This window comes from Nestor notabilis, unplaced genomic scaffold (genome assembly GCF_000696875.1).
Source record: "Nestor notabilis isolate BGI_N333 unplaced genomic scaffold, ASM69687v1 scaffold24621, whole genome shotgun sequence".
Classification (NCBI taxonomy): domain Eukaryota; kingdom Metazoa; phylum Chordata; class Aves; order Psittaciformes; family Psittacidae; genus Nestor; species Nestor notabilis.
The window spans coordinates 16,493-37,752 of NW_009913733.1; the positions used below are offsets into that span (position 1 = coordinate 16,493).

Genomic DNA, 21,260 nt, shown 5'->3' on the forward strand with positions numbered 1-21,260 from the left:
AGCTTAAGAGGAGCAGGGGTACGATGATGTTTTAAGGAGAGTGTGACAATCTGAAAGGATTTTTCTACCAGTTTGAAAAGAATATCAAAAGATCTTTTTAAGAGGTTACAGCTTAGGCCGGAGTCTAACCCAGGTACTCTTGTAAACATCTACTGAAATATAGCTTAAAAATAAAGCACGAGCACTCATTTTATTTCGGTCGAGAAAAGGGAATAAAGTGATTTACCAAGATTGTTGTCCGTTAGCACCTCTTTGACCCTCTTCGTGATGCCATAGGTATCCAGCTCAGGGGACATAGCAACCAGTTCTTGAATGCTGAGTGCCGAGTGGCCCGACAGCGGCAGAGGTGTTGTAGACTGGGATTCAGAAGCAGGCGGCTCGCTGGATTCCTGGGATTTGCCATCCTTACTGGTCTCTATAGCGGGGCAGGGCTGCTGTACCAATTCAGTCAGGCTCTTCACTGATTCACTGGAACTCATGGGAGATTCAGGAGCAGGACTGCAACTGGCAGAAGTCTTTGGAGTGCTTTCTGTAATTAAAAGAAGAAAAAAGCCCCCACTTTAGCATAATTGTAATGTTTTGATTGCAGGATATTTAACTTGCCTTCTCATTTATATTCTACCTACTTAAAGAAATGCCTAAGTATGCAAAATACTACTTGTTGTGACTTGGTTACTAAAAAGCCTCTTTTTAAAAGCAGAATTATTTTTTAATTTTATCTCGAGCCATCTCTGCTTTCTCATACAGACAAGATGTACAAATACAAACAAAAATCAGGAAAAATTGAAGCAAAATAGGCTGTAAGTTTGCAAGAAATCTCCTTGCTCAGGAAATCTCACAGTTTTGCTTTCCACAACAGTTTTGTGTAAGGATGCTTTTAAATCTACCATTTTTAGACTGGTTTAAGTCTCCTTCTGTGCCTTGTAAGAAAACTTGCTCAGCTACTATTCTGTAGTGTCAATGAGGGATTTTCTACAAGTGATACAACTTTGTAGCTGCAGAGTGTTACTGATTCCATTTTGTTTCTTATCACTCGCATCACATTTTTGCACTTCTCTTTGCCTAGAAATAACTTAACAAGATTAAAATGCAGTTTGTAATTATGGTGTATTAATTAACGTGTTTGAGAACCCAACATAAAGATAGCCAGTGGATCAGGAGACACCCAAATCTGTTATTGTGACACTCCGTTTAAAAGAAAGCCTTCTGAATCTGTTAATTTGCCAACAAAAATAGGCTCTGTAAAAATGTTGTTTCCCCCTAATAAATTCACAGTTATCTCTAATGGAATGGAGCTTATGCTGAAAATCCAGACATCTAAGGGCACAGTCTAAACATATTTTCAAGTAACAACACGTAGACAATGTGGTTTAGAAGAACAATTCCCTTCCAAAGATAAAAAGCACATGCAACTTCTTCCCCATTTTTGTGGGGCTGCCTCCTCCTCCTCCTCGCTGTCTCACACCTCATTACTTGACACGGTTAATCGCACGTGTATCAGGTTCATACATCAGTGGATTTGTCTCGAGCTCTCTGGAGGGAGCTTACAAGGCTCTCAGTGGTACAAGGATGAGGCCAGTCTACATCAAAAACTTAGTCCCTCCAACAGAAGTGTCTTCTGAGCACTGCAACACGCCTATGAGAGAGGCTCACTCCGCAGCACCAGCTCCTGCCACTACCATGATGGCTAACAGCAAATATCACTGTTTCTCCAGTTTGTTTGCTACTGAGAGTATTGTTAAACCATTACAGCACATGCAGCTTGTGTAGCATGGAAGCATATCCCAAACACTCCAGGAAAATACTACGTAAGTAAAAGCAGAGCCCAAACGAAGCAGGTAACAGAAGCTTCCAAGGCACTGCATTTTAGAGAGGTTCCCTGACACCCCTACATAAAGTTGCTTTCTCAAAGCAAGCAATTGGACCTTTTCCTTAGTGCTTTATGAGAGATGCAAAACAGGCAGACGTAAAGGGAAAGCAAGGTGCATATAAATATTTAAGGTAAGAGGGATCCTACAAATCTTATTTCTTCTCTCTGTTCACCCCAGGTCATCATACAACCGAATATAAACCCCAGCAAATGTTAGTTTTGTATCAGGAGCAGCAAAGGAATTGTACTGTAAATTTGCCCTGATTCACCCATGCGAGGGACCAATTTGGCAGATCATCCATCTTGTTCACTGTACACTGTCAGGGATGGCATGAATTCCCTCCATGATAAACAGATTTCTTCTCAGGTCTGTGTCCTTTAACCCACAGCAAGGTCGAAATTATGGCTGCCTAGCTAATAAACTGCACGGCACTCGTTCAAGTTCCCTCTAATTTTGTCCCTTGTGCCAGCTTATACAAATCTTCCTGAATAACTAGAGCAGCTGCAAATTTCCTATACAATTCCTCATCCGTGCACTGCAAAGCACATGCACACACGGAGCGCAGGAAAAATCCAACCCTCCCAAAGCCCCCAACCACACAGGACTAAACAAAAGCATTTCTGAATGCTGCTTTCTCCCTCTCCTTTCCCTGCCCAGCCTAATTATGTAAACAACAAAGGTAATCTCTATTATCATCTATCACTGAAATGCTCCACGTTGCTCACATATTAGCTTATTTTTAACGTCACATAGCAAGGGCTTACTTGTATTTCATTTTTCAGACCAATCTGCTCCTTATTTACTCAAAAAGGTGGGATTATCTGAATCTAATTTTGGAAAGCAGTACAGACGACAACCTGCTTTTTTGCCCCCCAACGCAACACAAGTGTTCAGGGATTTCAGATGAGGCATTCTGTACATAGACTACAAATAACTCAAAACATGGTCCCCGAAATGCTCTACGTTGCTCACATATTAGCTTGTTTTTTTACATCACATAGCAAGGGCTTACTTGTATTTCATTTTTCAGACCAATCTGCTCCTTATTTACTCAAAAAGGTGGGATTATCTGAATCTAATTTTGGAAAGCAGTACAGACGACAACCTGCTTTTTTGCCCCCCAACGCAACACAAGTGTTCAGGGATTTCAGATGAGGCATTCTGTACATAGACTACAAATAACTCAAAACATGGTCCCCATTCATTTTTAGCATTTCTCCCTGCTGCAAAAACATTTTCAACACCACATAAATATTTGAGGAAAAGATCCATTATTTGGAAAAGTAAATTCAATAATCGAATAATGCAAACATTTCCTGGTAATCTACTTAAAAAATTAAATAGACATTTAGAGTACAAGTGACTGCTGACAGAACAAAGGGGAAAATTGAATGTATTCACTGTTACAGATTTAACTGTCAATCCACAGCCATTTCACATGGTTTATGAAATAATTTGTCTGTATTCATTTCTCTCAAGTTCCTCCCAGGACAAAGGAACAAATTCAGGACATCTGAAAAATACATATTAAGATTTCCATAGTAGCAATTGAACATTTCCAATGAAAATAATACACTGGAAGCTTAGTTCCCTAAAACGCCTTCTGCTTTTTTAACCCCAGACTGCACTGAATATCAGCACTAACCTAAAAGCAATCCAGTTTCTTAAGAGGGAATAAGTGATGTTCAGTGAACGTTTACATGTTTGTATTTAGTGAGGAAGGGATTATTCTGTCAATACAAGTCTAAAACTGCATTATGGTCAGCTGTAGGACCTGCAAAGCCCACAGCCATCATTTATTGATGGTGTTATCTTAGTAAATTCCAGAGAAACTTTGCTATACCAAAGGGGTGTTGTGTTTTGTTTTCCAACAGCCTCTCTCCAGCTGAAAACCTGAAGCAGAAGCCCCAAAATAAGGTGCTAGAAGTAAAAGAGATAGAGAGATCCAGAGCATCACCAGCAAGAAGGTCATTGCAGAACCTGAGATTTTTTTTAAGGTCTCAGGTAGCCAAAGGTATCAGCCATGCCCTGTGCTTTACAAAGGATGGGAGAAACAGGGTCTCCCCAAACTGGCTTGGTGGGAAGACCATTAGGACCTAAACATTGATTATGACACAGTTCAACATGACAATTTTAAATGACCGGGAAACCAGTGTATCTTTTGTGCAATTACAGGTTGATGTTGACAAACAGCATTAAAGATTCAAATCAATGCATTTAAGTGATTCAAATCTTCTAACGCTGCAGTCATGAAAGGGCAAAGGCTCTACCATGCATTTCTTACACTATTAATTCAAAGTATACACCTGGGGTATAGGAAGTTGAGGCACTTCCAACCAATTGTGATGTCTGCATAAATGAGCCAACAATCTGAAGTACTTGGCCTCCATTCATAGCTAAAACACAAAGACAACTGAACACCAACACTGGCTATTTCACAGTTGATGGACACAGCTGAGAGCTATGACCATCCAGCGAAGGTGAGTATTCAAGTCTTTGAAGGCAAATAGATCTTCCTAAAGACAAATACATTGGATGCAGGTTGCAAACACCAAAGAGCCATACTCGGGACCACATCACTCCTGGCAGAACAGTGGGTCCTTACTCTTAACTCAGAAAATTCTTCAGTTTTGTTTTTTTTCTACTACAGCACTAGAGAGGGATGCATAATCTGAAATGAAGATACCTAAATGAATGGGAAGTCAACATTATACAGATACCTTCTATTTTCTTTTTCAAATACTATTTTCCCAATATAAAATTGCTGCTTGAACAAGCATTTTGCTGCAACAAAACCCCAAACCATCACCACAGCTTGCCCATTCCCCTCCCTACCCCTTAGTAGTTATCAGTTAAGAAACTAAACAAACTTTGCAAACAATTCAGCACGTAGGATGAGGGTCTGTCTGAGCATTTTACAGAACTCATTGTGAACCATAACAAACTGCACTTGCCTTCATTTATATGTACAGAAAATCTTTTGTAGTCTTGTATACCTTAGCACAATGAATGCTTTGGTCCCATCCATCCTCTCCACCTTCCCCACAGGTTCTACTATAATAGTGCTATGGAAATGTGAGAAAGCCTGAAAATAGGAGTTTCCAGTCTCAGTTCATTGGTTATAGTGGTTTTCCCGAACTTAACGTTAGATTTGCTTACTCTTCTTCAAAGACAAGACTTCCCACTCCCATGTTGGGGTCAGGTCCCCAGTACTGGGTCCTGGATCCTGAATTGCTTTAACACTGCCTGTAGAACATTTTGGACTGTGATTATCCCAGTGGTGGCCTGCAAATTACCTGAAAACACTTCCCTCAACACAGCATCAGCCTGACACATGCTTCCACGAGGTCTGATCATGTTTTGCCATCGTAACATGACAAAATCCCTGCAGGGTGTAACGAACCATGGGCTGCACTGGGGTCCCCTGCTGCAGCACTCCTGAGCATCACCCGCTCAGCTGCAGAGCTCAGCAGTCAGAGACGTTCAATTATACTCTGCAAAACTGCACGGCACTGGTCAAGAAGGACCATTTTGGTGATGTACAGGAACTCAAAGCAATCTGACTTTGCCCTCCATACAAAAGCAGCAGTATAGCTCAGATCCACAGCACTCTGGATGCTCCTTGTGGAGCTCAGGACACCTCAGATGCCAAGGCTTACAGGTGACGCCTGCCACAACCTCCCTGGAAAATCACAGATGTCTACATGACACCAGCCCCGGATGTATCCCTCTCAAACAGAGGTATCCAGATGACAGAGCAGTGTTGAGACACGGATATGGTTTCACCAGTCCCAGAGGCATCCTGCTGCTGTCTGCCAGCACGGGCAGATTCCTCCAGTGGAATTGCTTGTACACATTTTGAGAGCTGCAGGTTTGACACTGCAGGCTCATACCCTGCCTCAACTCCTACGGCCATGGCAGCAAACTGACTGTACATCCACCTGCAACCGAAACTTCAGAGCAAAGGCTCGAACAACAGCACCTGAATTTGCAAGCATCAAACACAAGCTCCGTGCACCGAGCCTCTCCTCCCAGCATACTTCCCTGTGTATAAAGAGCACTCTGTACTTCTGCAGTGCAGGAACCACTTGGAGAATAAACTGCCCAACTGTTGTTGCAAACACAAGCTTAGCTAATAAACTGGAAAAGGACTCCTGGGGAGCGAGGTACCGAACATGGTGAAGCTGGGGAAGACCAGGCAAAACACAGAAGGTATTCAGAGGCCTCTAAAAGGATTATGAAATATATGATATTCTAAAGACAGCAGGCAGACAACAGCTGTCTAAAGTTTCAGAGCGAAGTGGATTGAAAAAGCAGATCCACTATAATTTCCAGAGACAAATCTCTGTAGTTTATCTGATCCACTATTTAAATTTCAGTGCAGAGTCCTCTATCTGCAGTAATAATAACCTAAATTCCATTTAGTGTTCATTTGAGCAGTCAGGATAAAGTCATTTCTTATTATCTCCCCACTGTGTAAAAAACAGCTTGAAGGTAGGAAGTCAGCAAGCATTTTCACCAAAAAGTAATTATTGTAAGTGACATTTTTACTGCTGGCATGCCATAAGGCGAACTGCGCATTTGGAAGGACAAGTTGCTAAAACAAAATGACAGGGTACTCTGTGACATTCCGACAAGAACCCAAACATGATTTAACTGGCGCTGGGTTTGATGCACCACTTTCTGCAATGTCCGAAGCTCAGGCTTCAGGCTGATGCCAAACTAGTCAAATTCCAAGTTCCTTTTCGAGGGGCAGCGAGAACCGCCACATCCTGCGCACAGCGGAGCAGGGAGGACACGGAGCATCCCGTGCTCTGTGCGCTCCTGTTAAGGCAAATGAGTAGGGAAGATGAAAGCAGACAAATGTGGAGAAGAGATTTCTCAGCAACCTCTTAAAAGAGCATTTGCTACTTCAGGGCCTGTATTTACCTCCTCGTGCAGATGAGTTAATGGACAACAACAGACCTGGCAGGTTGCCTGAGATCAAAGTGTCTCATACTGGGACTGGGTCATTTTCTGTCTTCCCCCGATGATGAGGCTGCCCATTTTGTAAACCAAAACCTGGTGTACGCTGTGCTGAGAATCAGGATCTGACCACACAGCTCATCAATGGCCACATCCTCAGGACAACCACTTCATTCTGCTTCCCAGGGTCTGAACAGTTCAGGGAGATATTTTTCTCCTCTGTCCTCCTATGTCACTTTACCTGTCTCAATGGATGTCTTTGCAGGAGCAAAGCACCCCAACCACCCTCCTCCCTAACAGTGGGGTAGTGCAAGCTTGAACTGCAGGATGTGATCAGCATTTGTGGAACAGCACTGCAATACCATCCCTCTTCTGACTAATTGAAAGAAAATACATGCGAAAGCTGAAGGCTTTCTCCCAGGTAGTGGTTTCGGTGGATTTACTTCAAATGAGTGAACCTTGCCTCTTCACAATTTGCAAATTAATGTGGCTTATGAAAATATGATCTGCCCTACAGTTATAAACTCCCACAGTTCTATGTAGGGAGTATACAAACCTCCCTACGGTGCGCATATACAACGAGGTGGAGTAGGTAGGTACGTGCAGTTATAGTTGCAAGCACTTGCTATCGTTCTGACTCTAGATTTCCACTATGACCGTGGAGATTTTGTTTGTTTGCTTCACAAATGTTGTAACTTTGGGGAAAACGTTATTTTGGGTCTTGGCTCACAGGGAAATTTTATGTGGATGAAGGGAGGGATCAAAAGAAAACCCCTTTAGGAAAGCGTGCAGATGTATGTGTGTCTGCACTGAACAGGGCGGAAACCAGCTTTGGTTAACTCTGAAATTACTGGGGCAATACTAAAAATAAAGGTCCCCACACTGCACAGAGCACAGAGAACTACCTGAACGCTCGGAGTAAATGTTAGAAGTACTTGAAAAAACCTGTTTCTGAGTATTCTTAAAGCATTAAAGGTCTTGCTGCAATTTTATGTTGCATTTTCAATAAGGATGTTAGTTTTGCACTTGTATTAAAATATACGGTTTCAGCCATTCTAGAAACCAGAAGGAGCTGGGAGAAATCAGATGAAAGTCAGAAAACAGCAAGTAAGATGTGAGGTGGTGATAGACTCATGAAGAGAGATTTACAGCTGGACACTTAAAAGTACTTAGAGAAGTTGGGCAACCAATTCTCTTTTCAATGAAGGCGCAACCACAAATGCCTCAGCCAGCCTTTGGAAATCCCACTGCGGCCAAACCTATGCTAAGACTGCAACTCCTCATAGCCAAAATAGCAGTTTAAGGTGTTCCTGTCCTGGCTCTATCCTTTACCTCCATTTTTGCCTGACACTGAAAAATAATGCTGTCCCACGTGGTTGGGGGAACCAAATCCGTGACCCAGATCTGAAAAGCAGCTGCCCACTGCTGCACACCTGCAATGCAGTACAGATGAAAGGGATTCAGAGCAGGAACATGGATGTCTTTCCTTGTATCATCTGCAGTCAAACCCATCAGCAAAATGATGGTCTTTTATGCCAATCTCCGTGTTAGGAATAACAAGGAAAGTCCCAGCACAGCCTTGTGAGTTAAAAGTTGCTTCCGGACCAACAACACTCTGTGCCCAGGGCCATCCAGCCAACTTTACAACCAAGCAGAAGCACATCTAGCTGCTCTGTGACCTATGCCTCCTCTGGATAGTATGCAGCAAGGAACTGGCGAAGGGACTGTCCTGCTTAGCTCACAACTTTGACTGGGTCAGAAGTGCCTTCCTGTGCACGCCTCTTTAAAAGCTTTCGGCACATGGAGCGTGGCAGTGCCATCACTTGGTTCTCGCCCTTTTACAGCTGCTCCAGGAAGGCATCACTGAAGGTCCTGGCTGGTGAACCCTCGCAGCCCTTCACACACATCCCTTGAACCCACACAAGTGCTTTATAGCTCTCCGAGAGGTGTGCTGTGCCCCTCTGATGCAAAACGCCTCACCAGCTGTAAAGTTCTGTTCTGCACAATGTAGGCACCACACTGCACCCAGATGTGGAGAGGCAAATCCAGGTACCCATCCAGGAGGACTGGCTAAGCAATGTCACAGAGCTGGACAACAGTAAGGCTGCATAAACTCAAACCATCAAACTTAGAATCATAGAATGGTTCTTTTTTCATAGATACTTCTACTGTTAGGAGGACTCTGGGCTGTCTGCTGTGGTGTGGATAAGATCACTATGAAGGCAGTCTGAACATGCAGGATGTCCAGAATCTTGTGCAGAAAGATACAACTGGAGTTAATCAATTTAAATGAGAAGTTTCACTGAGATCTATCAGACTTTGGAACAGACACATCAGCCCTGACACATCCACACCACCTGATGAAACCCTCAAACAGGAGGCACTTTTGAAATGGCCTAGGGGGAAGCATCAGGTCTCTACATGCCATGATGTTCAGTGCTATTCTACAACAAATGAAGGGGAAAAGACAGGAACTTGAGAATATTTTTAGCTGGGTGTAGACACACAATCAGAAACATCAGAGCAATGCTCTGGTCATGCCAACAGCCCCAAATCCTTTCCCAGTCTCACTGGCCGAAAGTGGATGTCTTTGGAAGAGGTAAACAACACAACAAGCACATAGGGAGAATCTCCTCAAAGGCCCACCTGCTCCCACAGGGCTTCTTGAGCCAAGAAAGTGCTAAATGGTAAATCTTTAGTTTTTACATATCATCTTTAAAGAATTAAAGAACCCTTTCTAGAAAAGCTATCAGGTTTTAAATTAGGTGATTAATGGCAAACTCAGGGCTGCTTTGAAAGGCATCGCTCTACTCTGCTGATCTTTATGTAGTATTCAGATTTTTCTGTTTCTGTAACTGAAGTCAGAAGTCAATATTTAGAAATAACTGCTGGAAAATGTTTTCAATAACCTCATTATTAAACCAGCTTGTGTGCAGAAGCTTTATTAGGGATTTTCTGAATGTTAAAACAAATATGTCAAGAAAGCAATCAATCAAGACGCCGCAACCCCACATAGTTATATTTTTAGTACAATCAATATAAATGAGTGCACAAAACCTTTTGGAAAACTGAGTTAGAGCTTTTAGAGGCTCTGCTGCAGCTTATGGTGTCTTTGTTGACTTGCTGACCTTGTGATTAGAGACTAACTTTAACACCTTACCATGTCTATAATTGTTCCTTGTCCTTCTCTGTTGTAAGCCTGAGTGTGAAGGTATTTCTACATCCTCCTTGGAGACTTTAACCTCCTGTCTGCTCCAGACTAGAGTATGAAGCAGAATGCATATGTGCACTGTGCACTGCATTTAAACATACCTCCCCCACGAAACAATGTGGACATTCATTTGCAATGGGCAGGATACACATGGGATGGATCCCAGGCTAATGACCACCCTCCTTCCCCAAGAGAGAAGTCCCATCTAACAACAACGTGGTGGGTTGTTCTTCATCTCAGAAGCAAGTAGTCGAAGAAGAGTGACCCTGAACGTTGCTCTACTAAACACGCTGCTCTTCAGGAGGAGTACTGGCTAAAGTACTGAAACAAAATGACATTTACATTGTAGGCAACAATATTATAAAAGCTATTAAGGTACATTATTTTACACATCCTCATAATCTCTCCATACTGCTTTACTTAATTTGTGATAAAATTGTTGAGAAAGGGTACTTAATGTAGGACAGTCAGTAAAAGTAATTTATCATCTTCCCGCTTCGGTGCTCACGTTATCAGCGAACTCATTTTCTGCATTCATCATGCAATCAGCCTATTATTTGCATATTAATCAGGCAGTGGACCATGAAAGAGCCGCATCCCAGCCAAATGCTGCACTATCTCAGGAGGAACACTCAGTAATTATCATACATCAGTGTTATGATGTGGTAATTGATTATAACATCTTTCTGTTGCCCCTGGGGAGTCCCACTGCTAACCCAGCTTCAGGCATTCTGTGCAGATTTTTCTCTGAAAATTAGAGAAACCACTGCTGTCCTTTTATTGGGGTTTTTTTTACCTTTACAATAGACAGCTCTGAGCATTTCCAAGTTACTTTTGCCTGGGTTTTTTAAATGAAACCTTCATTAGGGGAAAAAACACCTGCCTCAGATGAGGAAAAGGAAAAACCCAGCGACCCAAACCCCCAGAAGAAACCAGTTGGGCTCTGTTTGTCCCCTCTTTCAAGGTCTGCTGGCTTTTTAGGTGGGGGTGTTACTTACATAATAGCCTTCCCCATCGAACACAACAAAACGTTGTAACTTCAATAGACAGTAATTGCAAAGTTCGCATAAAGGCAGTTAAGTTGCTTTATTTAGGTGCCAAATGAGAGGCTAATTTTGGTCCTCTCCTAAAGGACAAATGAAACATCTGCCAGTTCAAACTTGCACTATTTTTAGGGCCCAAGTTCCAGAGGGGTAGAAGAGAGAAACAAACATAAACCACAACATAGTTACACTGCACTGATCCCCCACCTCCTGCGTGTGTGCAAGAGAGGGGATGGAAGAGGCAGCTCCCACCTCCCACCCATCCCAACCTCCCTTCGGAGAGCACAGAGCAAAGGAGGGACGGCTCAGGAGAAGATACCAGAGGGGACCATCTCGTGTGGAACAACAGAGAAGGATGTTTTGGCTGGGCTACCTGTGAGGAGAGCTCCTGAGAACAAAGAAGGACAATGTCACTCTCCACAGGAGATAATTGTCCTGGGACAATCTCATCGAAGAGACCCTGAGCACTGACAGCATCACAGGGGTATGTTGCCAAGCTGAGGTTTTGCCAATAAATAGTATCAAACAGTGCCTGAATTATTTTGGGCAGCGCTAATTTTTCAACCCCATTATGGGGCATTACAGACACAGCCAAAGAAACAAGTATTTTTTAGAGCTGCTATCAGCAATATCTTTGACAAGTACAAATATGAGACACAGAACCCCAGACTGGTTTGGGTTGGAAGGGACCTTAAAGCTCCTCCAGCTCCAACCCCTGCCCCGGGCAGGGACACCTTCCACTAGAGCAGGTTGCTCCAAGCCCCTGTGTCCAACCTGGCCTTGAACACTGCCAGGGATGGGGCAGCCACAGCTCCTCTGGGCACCCTGTGCCAGCGCCTCAGCACCCTCACAGGGAACAGCTTCTGCCTAAGATCTAATACAAATTTACACTCTGTCAGTTTAAAGCCATGTACTACCAGCCCTATTTTACATTTCTTGTTGTCAATATATTTTCTCCTCTCATCAGTTCTTTTTAATTGGATATTTTTCTACTGTCACTTTTATTTAAATGTGATCTCAAATACACTTTGTTTTGTTTTCAATGCAAGTTGTGTTTCTCATCAGATTTAAAATAATCACTGGATTCTTTCATTTGCTGTTTCTCTGGATGGCTTCTGGCAAATCTAAAAACCTCCAATACCCATCAAATTAGGTGAGACAAAGTCATCAGTTTTTCTCACACCCTAATGCAAACGACAGGCTAGAAGGAAACTCAGAAGATATTAATTTTCTGGTAATTTTCTGTTTCTTCTTCTCGGGAATGATTTGCTATCAAGTAATACATAACTCTATAAACAGGATTTTGTTGTTAAACAAGCTGTTTATCCCCGTTTCCAAGCCGCTTGGTGCAGAAGACAGCTGCCTTGCAGCTCCATCCCCATTATGAGATGGGAATAACCACCCACACGTTTGGTACTAACACACCTTTTTTCCTGTACTTTGGGAGGAAAATAGCCCATTATCTGTTCTTTGGATTGAAAGCAAGGTAATTTCCACTCAGTGGAGAAGCATTTTGTTTTGTCGTTTGCTAAGCAGTGGTTGGGCTGTTGTGGGGGACACCTGAGGGCACGATGGCTACTTCCATCCCACTGGTGACAGCCATGTGGCCACGGGGGCTGGACCTGCTGCCCCCTCCTTTTCCCACAAGCAACCAGAAGACCAATGTGAGCTTCTGCCAGCTGCCAGAGCCTCCTATCACCAGCAGAAACATACCCGCTCCCTTCAGAGAAGAGCCTTCCCAATCTCTTCTGCAGCTGCCAGCCCATAAGGGACGTATCCCAGCCATCACCCTGGCTCCTGACCCCCAGCACGACTGCCACAGCCTCGCTTGTGTTTCAGTGCTGCTCCAGTTATTTTTGTATTTGGCTTTCCAACGTATCAGCTCATCATTTTCCACCCTGCTCCTCCGTGCTTGGCAGCTGGCAGGAGAAGCCCCCCGTGCTGGGAAGCAGGGAGGGGAGGTAATATGGGTCCTCCCCTACTCAAAGGAGGCTGCTCAACTCCAGATGTGCAAAAGGAGGGAAAAGAAAATGCTGGTAACTAATGAAATGAAGAAAAAAGGAGTAAAATGATGAAAAGTGGAATTTACAGAGATCTAATATTCAACATTCTTTTAAACAAAGCCTGAAGAGAGTGCGAGAAGTTACACGCTCAGATTGATGCTGAAGCTACAGCGGAAGCACGTACTCACGAACTACACCCACTTTTCAGCAACTATTAAGCTAACTGGTACTCCTATAAACTACCTAAGCAGCACACCAGTAATAAGGGTCAGGAAAGTTTCTTTTTTCATACAGCTTAAAAAAAATATATATTCGCTCATTAATTCTACCTTTTAAAAATGAAGACTTTGAGAATGAGGCATCAGTGTGCCTGGCTAAATGCTACTGCAGAGCTGTACATGAGCTTCTTGCGTGGAGATCTTCCCCTGCACACCAAAGGGGAGTGTAAAGGACCCACATTCCCAAATTAACCACAGAAATAAAGCATAGCTGCAACCTGTCTGGGTAACTCCTCCACAATGAATGCTATGAACCCGTAACCACACTTCAGAGTGAATTAAATTGATTCTTCAGAATCCAGCATGAGTCTCCCCTTTGCCATGTTAATATGAGAAGTGTGTCAGTGCTTTGCCATTGTAAGTCAGCTGCAAGGGCTATCTGTCTAGAAAACAGTGTTCACTCTATGATTACATATTTTACTTCAGCACTTTTAGACTAGTAAAGCTATGACCACAATAAGGATGGAGTCATCTTCTGCAAGTTTAATCCCTGGCTGGTCCAGTGGACAGAAAGGAATACAACTAGGGCAGGAATTTCTCTACAAATACTTTTTGCTAAGCATCACTGACAGACAAAGGACTATGGCCATGCAAGACAGCCTGGGGAGGACAGAGCTAAGCAAGAGGCGGGAATGACCAGATGATGGCTAGCAATGACAGCCAACATTATGTTAAGAATGAACTTGAATCACTGACTTCACGCTGCATTCCCAGGTCCCAGTAAGGTGCCTTGACGGCGATTCTCCCAGCTTTATTGATACCAGAAAGGCTGCCAGGAAGGTTTTCATGGTCCAAATGTCAGGGAAATGGCACAGAATATGATCACACACATTACAGACAGACTACAACAGCTGCCCTTACGAGGAGCCAACTGATATCCTATGGTTTGAAATCAAGACAGCCACGGCCAACTGCTCCAGAGCTGCAATCTCAAGCCACACAGAAAGAATGTGGAAGCTTCACCGATAGGCGCCAATGTGCTTCAGGGTTAGCATGAAGGTAACTGCTTGGCTGACTTAGCTGTTCAGCTCCAAGCTTTGAACATGCACTTGCACCCAGCACAAAAGGAAACAACCTTCCCAACCAAATGCAAAGACTCAAAAACTGGTCATCAAACATAAACCATCTATGCAAGGAAGGTGCAGTCCAACTACTCTGCTACGAAAAGCCCTTTGTGATTTCCCTCCTCTTCCGTTTTATAGACTACATTAACCACAAACATTTCATGTCATACAACTGTATTAACCTGGAAGGCCAGCAAAGGACTGCAAAACAATCTCTCCTTTTTGATTCAACAATGAAAAATAGCTCAGATTTGGGAAGATCTGTCAGTATCACGGGACTGATCACGTGGGGGATCTCGAGGTGCTAAGGATTTGGCTCTCCAAATGTTAATCCCTGTCGTGCTCTGGACCATCTCAGACAGCTCTGCCCATCCAAAACAAAACAGTACAATGAAACCACGACCCATGGAGCAATGAGGGGTAAGAGCCTTTCCATTGCCACCCCGAGCTCTTCCCATCGGCGCATCAGGACGGTAACCCTAAATATGGACTGCAAGCCTGAAGTACACTCTCTTCTCACTTTGTTTCTCTCTGAGTACTCAAAGCGACAGCACCCTTCTGTTATTTGGTAAATGGGAAGATCTACCCAGTACACAGTTAATTACCTGCCTGCTCAGCAGATTCTGTACTGAAAAATATTACAGGAATACGTATTACATAAATACAAATGTAATGGATACGTGGGTTTGTCATCATTCCACACGATGGCTGTTAATATCCTAAATACAGTAAATCACAGATTGCATTCTGGGGTTTTCTTCCAGATCTTCTTTCCCAAGGGATGATAAGAAGTAATCTCCCTGTTGTTACAAATGTTTTATTTTGAAAAGAAAGCCTTTATGCATATTTTAGTTGATCTAAATACAGTAGATCTTGGGTTTTTAAATCACGAGATAATATGCAATTATCTCAAGCTAGATTCTGATTTTGAAACAAGCTCTAATTAGCTCCCCATTTTATGCTGCTATAATCCTTTCTTCAACTCCCATGAGTGTTACTATTGCTAAGCAGCATGAGGTTAGGAATGATGGATGATACCCAGAAAGGAAGACAAACAAAAGGGAAATTCAAAATCCCCTGAGATCACCCGCAGCTGTATCGGCAAATGAAGATTTCCACATTAGGTCATAAGACGACCCTTACAGAAACACAGACCAAAAAGGCACGTCTTTTTCCCACTGAGTATTTGCAAGTCTTTAATGTAGTATATAGAGAGTATATGTCCTTCACAGAGGATAAATACAAAAGTGAATAAAACTTCAGCTTTCCTGGGAGCAGCTACGAAATCAACAGCAGCAAAACCTGAAACTCTGTCTTGATGTCATACAGATGCTCAGTAAAGACTTAAGAACCCAAAATAAAACAGGCTGGTAAATGCTATACACAATACAAGTATTTAGAAAAATACCCCAGCACAAACCCCTTCCTCTGGCACATGGCTACTGCCCAAAGCCAAACCCAGCTCTGATCAGTAGCAATGCAACTAAATAAGGGCCAAATTCATCATGAAAAAATGCTGATGCAGTTGGGTGACACTAATTCAACTTCTTGTTTCATGTGATTTGGTCCGTGCTTTTGACACATAAATCATTAAAAAGGCAGATTTACCCAAGGGCATTAGAGCAGTTAGGTGGAAAGAAATATACAGGAAAAATCTTCGGCAAGGCACAGTGATGCTATTTTTGACCACCAAGGGTACAGACACCATTTTTGTGTAAAACAAGTTCACCGAAACTTGCACAAAATCACCCAAGCCTTGATGAAAGGTCACAGGCAGAAAATACAGATATTTATCTGATTGCAATTCGTACAGTGTTTTTTCGAAACCCATAAATATAGCTTTCAAAGAAGAAAACCAAGCCTGGCTTCTCTCTGCTATCTCCATCTCCATCTATATCAAGATCTAGCTAACGCTTATCCATTCATTCCCATATAGAAAAGACTAATGGGTCCATCTGTCCACGTGTGACAATGGAAAATTACCAGACAAAAGAACGCATTTTCATGAACGAGGTGCTAATCAAAACCTTATGATCTAGAAGTGTAACTTGCTGGGTCAGAAACCCAGAAAATCTTGCTGGTTGGACAGACTAGTGCCAAGCAGTAATGAAAATACTCACAGCTAATAAAAGTTTGAGACGTTACTCTGCGTGTTGACACTCTGCATGCTGAAGACCTTCTTGGCAAAGCACTCAGGAGCCACTGAATGTATTAGTTTAATTTCACTTCTTCCCCTTCATGCATTCAACAAGTTCCAAGCCAATTATATTACATGGAAAAGGCTCCAGACCTTTTCTCGTTTCAAACTTGTTCTGATTAATTTCTGGTTTCAAACTACAATATACAACCTTTTCTGCCTGGATTTTCCTGGGAAACGTCTCTGAAGAGCAGAAAATGGGAACTGTCTGTTTTTTTTTTTTTACCCGCCCTGCAGTGGAGGATCCTTCACAAATGCATAATTCTTATTACCTTTTCTAAACTGTTTGCTGTGCTTTCAATTAGAGAAGAGCTGCTAATAAAAGAAAATTACCAAACTGCCCTTCCTCATTCAAATCACTTGGTTTCGCTCCTTTGTTCGGCAGGGTGTCACAACCTTCCTTATTCCTTTATACAGAGGAAGGCACCAAGAAAAGAACAATTGTACAACAATTTTGTTTTTAAGCACTGGAAGAGGAAGAAGAGGGCACGAGCCCCTTTTCTCATTAGTTAGTCTGCTTTAAGGATAGAAGGAGGCGATCATCAATAATACGATTTTATTAGCTGATAGGAACGCGTCGCCTCACAAAATATTAGCTCAAGGGCAGGAACTGACAAACAAGATTGGGAGTGTGGGAGGGGAGCAAAATATCACAGCAGCAAAACTGAACTTCCTGAAGGAAATCACTTTCAGCTACCAGTGATCCTCCTGGGAATCCATAAGGTGGTTGGATTCTAATCCTATGGGCTTGTCTTTCAATCTTTTATAATTACAGTTAGTCATAAATATGATGATTAGCAGTAACAATGCAGCCTTTTCCCAGCTCCTCTGATTTCAGATTCCTCTTAAAATGGCTACAATTAATTACTCATATTTTCCATGCTGTCTTAGGCGTTTATAACTGTAACAGTTACTCTTGCATAGTATTAATGCTACAAAAAAGTAGTCAATGGCACGGTTTTAATGAACAGCAACGTCTAAAACGTCGTAGGGAACGTTCATGTTCACTAAATGCTTGGCTGTAAGTAACAATAGCCCTATGATTGCAAATAATTTTTGCCCATTTTGGTTGTTTTCATTGCTTGTTTTTACCAGGGGCATTTTTTTTCCTTTTATCTATTTTCAACTGTTCTTCTTAAGAAAAATGTGGACCGAATGTCATCACAGATTTTCTTGCACTAAAATCTTTTAGCATCTGAAATAGTTTCTTGGTAGAGAGAAAAAAGCAGTTCGGTTGGGATGTTCAGAATAAATCCAGCAAACGCCAGAAAAAAAGAGAGTGTTTCAGAATGGCAGAAAGGTAGAAAAGGAGCACAACCCATCCTTGTGTGTATGCTGGAATGCAACAGTTTTCCAATACAGGGCACGGGGTGCAAGCACGGAGCAGGGCACAAGTATCTTTCTAAAGCACAAAACAGCCCGAGTGGTTTATGCCAGTTAAGCACATCACTGGCAAAACGTCTGTGTGGGTAGAGTTTGGTATCTAACAGCAGGAGCACAGCTGTTCTGTTCCAGACTCCTTCCTATACCATGGCTATCTCACAAAACCTTGAGCAACTCACTTCTTTTTGACATTCATCTTCACTGCATCTGCTTTCTTGCAAACAGGAAGGGGAGGGAGGGAAAAAAAAGGTCGGTTTGGAATATTTAGGGAAGCTTGAAACAGAAAGGCACAACATGGTCTTTTCCCCCACCTTTGAATTAACAAAGCAGGTTTTATGGAAAGGGAAGTGGGGGAACAAAAAATAAGCCAGTGTGAGTGAGGCAGCTGGAATATGTGGATCACATTACAAACGAAAGGCTTGTTTTACAGCCATTGTCACATGTCAAACTGATAAGCTGAACTATGGTAAGAGAAACCCTACAGAGCCAATGATCTCTAAGATCAGAGAGAGTCTCTTTACCTAATATATGCAGCTAAACACGTGTACTCCCTACATCTGCCATAGCAACAAGGAGAGAACGAGGAATTAACGGGCTTAATAAAAAAATTGAAGGGACTCCTGTATGATACAACACAACACGAGCAACCTCTTGGCATCAAAGCAAAAGAAACGTAACAAAAGCACAGAGAATTATTTCAGAGCAAATCATTGAAACCAGCTGATTACCTGAGCTTGCACATCCCTGCTGTAGGGAATCCTGTAATGATGTCACAGAGTGAAGGACTAGATAAGAGAGGAGAGGAAAATCAGGGAACAATAAAAGGAGATGCCAAACCACAAACTAAACAGTAAGCAGGCTCAACAAATAGCAAAGTGCTCATCTCGGCAAGGGCACGCTGCTCATTTAAGTCAGTGGCATTATAAGGGTACAACCGAGGCCAAACTCTAGTCTGGCCTTTCTGTATCAATAGGTATTAGAGTAAGAGGAGAGCCACAATACAAGTGCAATTGCAACACAGCATCCCCCCTTTAAAGCTTAGTTCTTCTAGCTGAGCTCCTGAGAAAGCAACCGATATTCTCCTAGGAACAATAAAAATCCCCTATGCAACCCTAGAAAACAGCGCACAAGATTTTCCAGCTCTTTGGCCAAAATTGTTTGAATTAATGTATCATATTCATGCCTAGCTAATATCATCCTAATTAAGAACTTGATAACTGCTGCTTATCAATTATGCATAAATGAGTGTTTTGCTCATAAACATTCCCAGTGCATTCCCTGGGGACTGGCTGGGCTGCAGGGGTGGACGCTGCCACTTCCAGTACTGCCTGGCCTAGCGCTGGGTGCAAGTGTCACTTACTGCAAGTTTAAAAAGGAAAAGAAAAAAATAAAAGAAAGATTTCCTCCTCCTCAACTCAAACAACAGAGTGGAATTTTAATTACCTTGTCCTTGTTGCTGCCCTTGTGCAGGCAGGACACACTGTCCCAGCTCACCATTCAACCAGAGCTGCATACGAATAAATGGTTCTCGGCCTTTTTGGGTCAATTTACTCCATGGCTTTGGCCTGGAGAGCATGTCACTGACACTTCCTTGGGACAGCCCCAATACCTGAAGTGAAGCAACCAAGAACGGCACGTTAACACATTTGATGTGGAAGGAGGAGTAATTTAAGTCACTTTGGTTTTCCTTCGCTGCTGTATTGCTCAAATCGCTTTTATATGGACAATGAGTAAAACTGCAAAATGACCTCTGTGGGTATTTGGATGGAAATGCTTTTCTCCTGCCGTGGTTTCCTGCTGGATCATGGCTTTTTTTCCTGCAGGAACGGAGTGGCAGCACAAACAGCAAAAGGATGGTGCGAGATTTGCATGCTTTTCATATTTTGTGTCAGATAGTTTCGTCAGTTTTAACAGGAAAAACACAGAGTCCAGGCACACACAGGCAGATAAAACAGGAAATGATTGGCATGTATTTTGTTCTCAAACAAAAATAATTGGGACTTTTGAGACTAGGCCTATATTTGGTTGATTTTTTGGGGGGATGAATTATAACGATGTGTGTTTTCACCTGCAGCAGCGGCTGCTCCACGTAAGTAAATATTTAAGAACACAGCTGACTGCAGCAAAGAGGGAATTTCTGACAGACAGAATGCAGTTACCTGCCTGGAATTCAGCACAGGTACAGGAGTTAAAAATCATACGTAATGAAAGCTGCCACGGGATCTTTAATGACCCCAAGAGGTCAGGCTTTTCATTTTGCATCTTAGTGAGAAGGTAATAGCACGACGCCAGCTCCTATTAGACTATTATATTTGATTCAGTTCTTTATAGGAAGAAGAAACACCAGATGTCCTCCGCTTCTTACAGCCTGGGAGGTGTCTTCTGGTGGTTGGGGACCCTCCTGAAATCCCACGTGTTCAATGCTTAGGGCCCACAGCGTGAGAACTTCAGACAGCCTTATCGTGCATTGCGTATCTGTAATCAAACATTGCTTAAAACATCTCAAAACACACTAAGATGCCAAGCACCAGGTATAAGAAATGACTGTGAATTCCTGACTTCAGACTAAGGAGAGGTAGGGGATTTTCCGTGTGTTTGTTTAAATACCCTTGTGCACATTTCCAAATATTAAAGAAGGAAAAATGCTCTTGTGTCCATAATCTTCACTTACAACAAATTTAAGACTCTCCAGTCATGACAATGGTATTACTCAAATATTCCATGAATTCATTACTTTAAGCATGAAATACTGAGTCTCAGTAACGTTCGCTTCAGCTTTCAGGATTTCTAAACTCGGGGGGCCCCATTTCTAATTACAGGTGGCTGAAGCCAATCTTTGTATAAAAGACTTAACATCCGAAGCAAAAGCATTTTTCCATCAGACACACGGTGCATCCTCCTGAGCTCCACACCGACACGAGGAGCAGAACGCGCGCTCACAACACTGGGGTAACAAGAGAGAACCACTTCTTTACCTTTTCCCCAAAGATCCTTTGGCAGATGCCATTCTTTGCTAGCTTTTCTTTGACCTGCCGCGTTAGCTCTATCGTATCCACTTCCTGGTACATATAAATCTCATACTGCTCGGGTGTCAGTGGAGGAACTGAAGGTTTGGATGGCTTTGACAAAGACACGATAGGGGATGAAGGGAGGGGGCTATTCTGTGGTGTCTCACTGCGACTCGCCCCAGTCATGCTCAATTCAGAACTCTGCGAGTACGGAGATTCAGCGTTTGGCCACTCTTT

At 42.7% G+C, this 21,260-nt stretch overlaps 1 protein-coding gene across 1 annotated transcript in view; it reads right to left on the reverse strand.

The window, feature by feature from the left end:
- LOC104412584 (homeobox protein cut-like 1) overlaps positions 1–21,260 on the reverse strand; it is a gene marked incomplete at its 5' end in the record, with an annotated part of 57,970 nt that overhangs the window by 14,846 nt on the left and 21,864 nt on the right. The window contains 4 exon segments of the mRNA XM_010023341.1: positions 227–529; positions 18,744–18,800; positions 19,459–19,624; positions 20,991–21,260. The exon segment at positions 20,991–21,260 is cut by the window's right edge and continues 12 nt beyond it. Coding sequence (XP_010021643.1) covers positions 227–529; positions 18,744–18,800; positions 19,459–19,624; positions 20,991–21,260 — 796 coding nt within the window.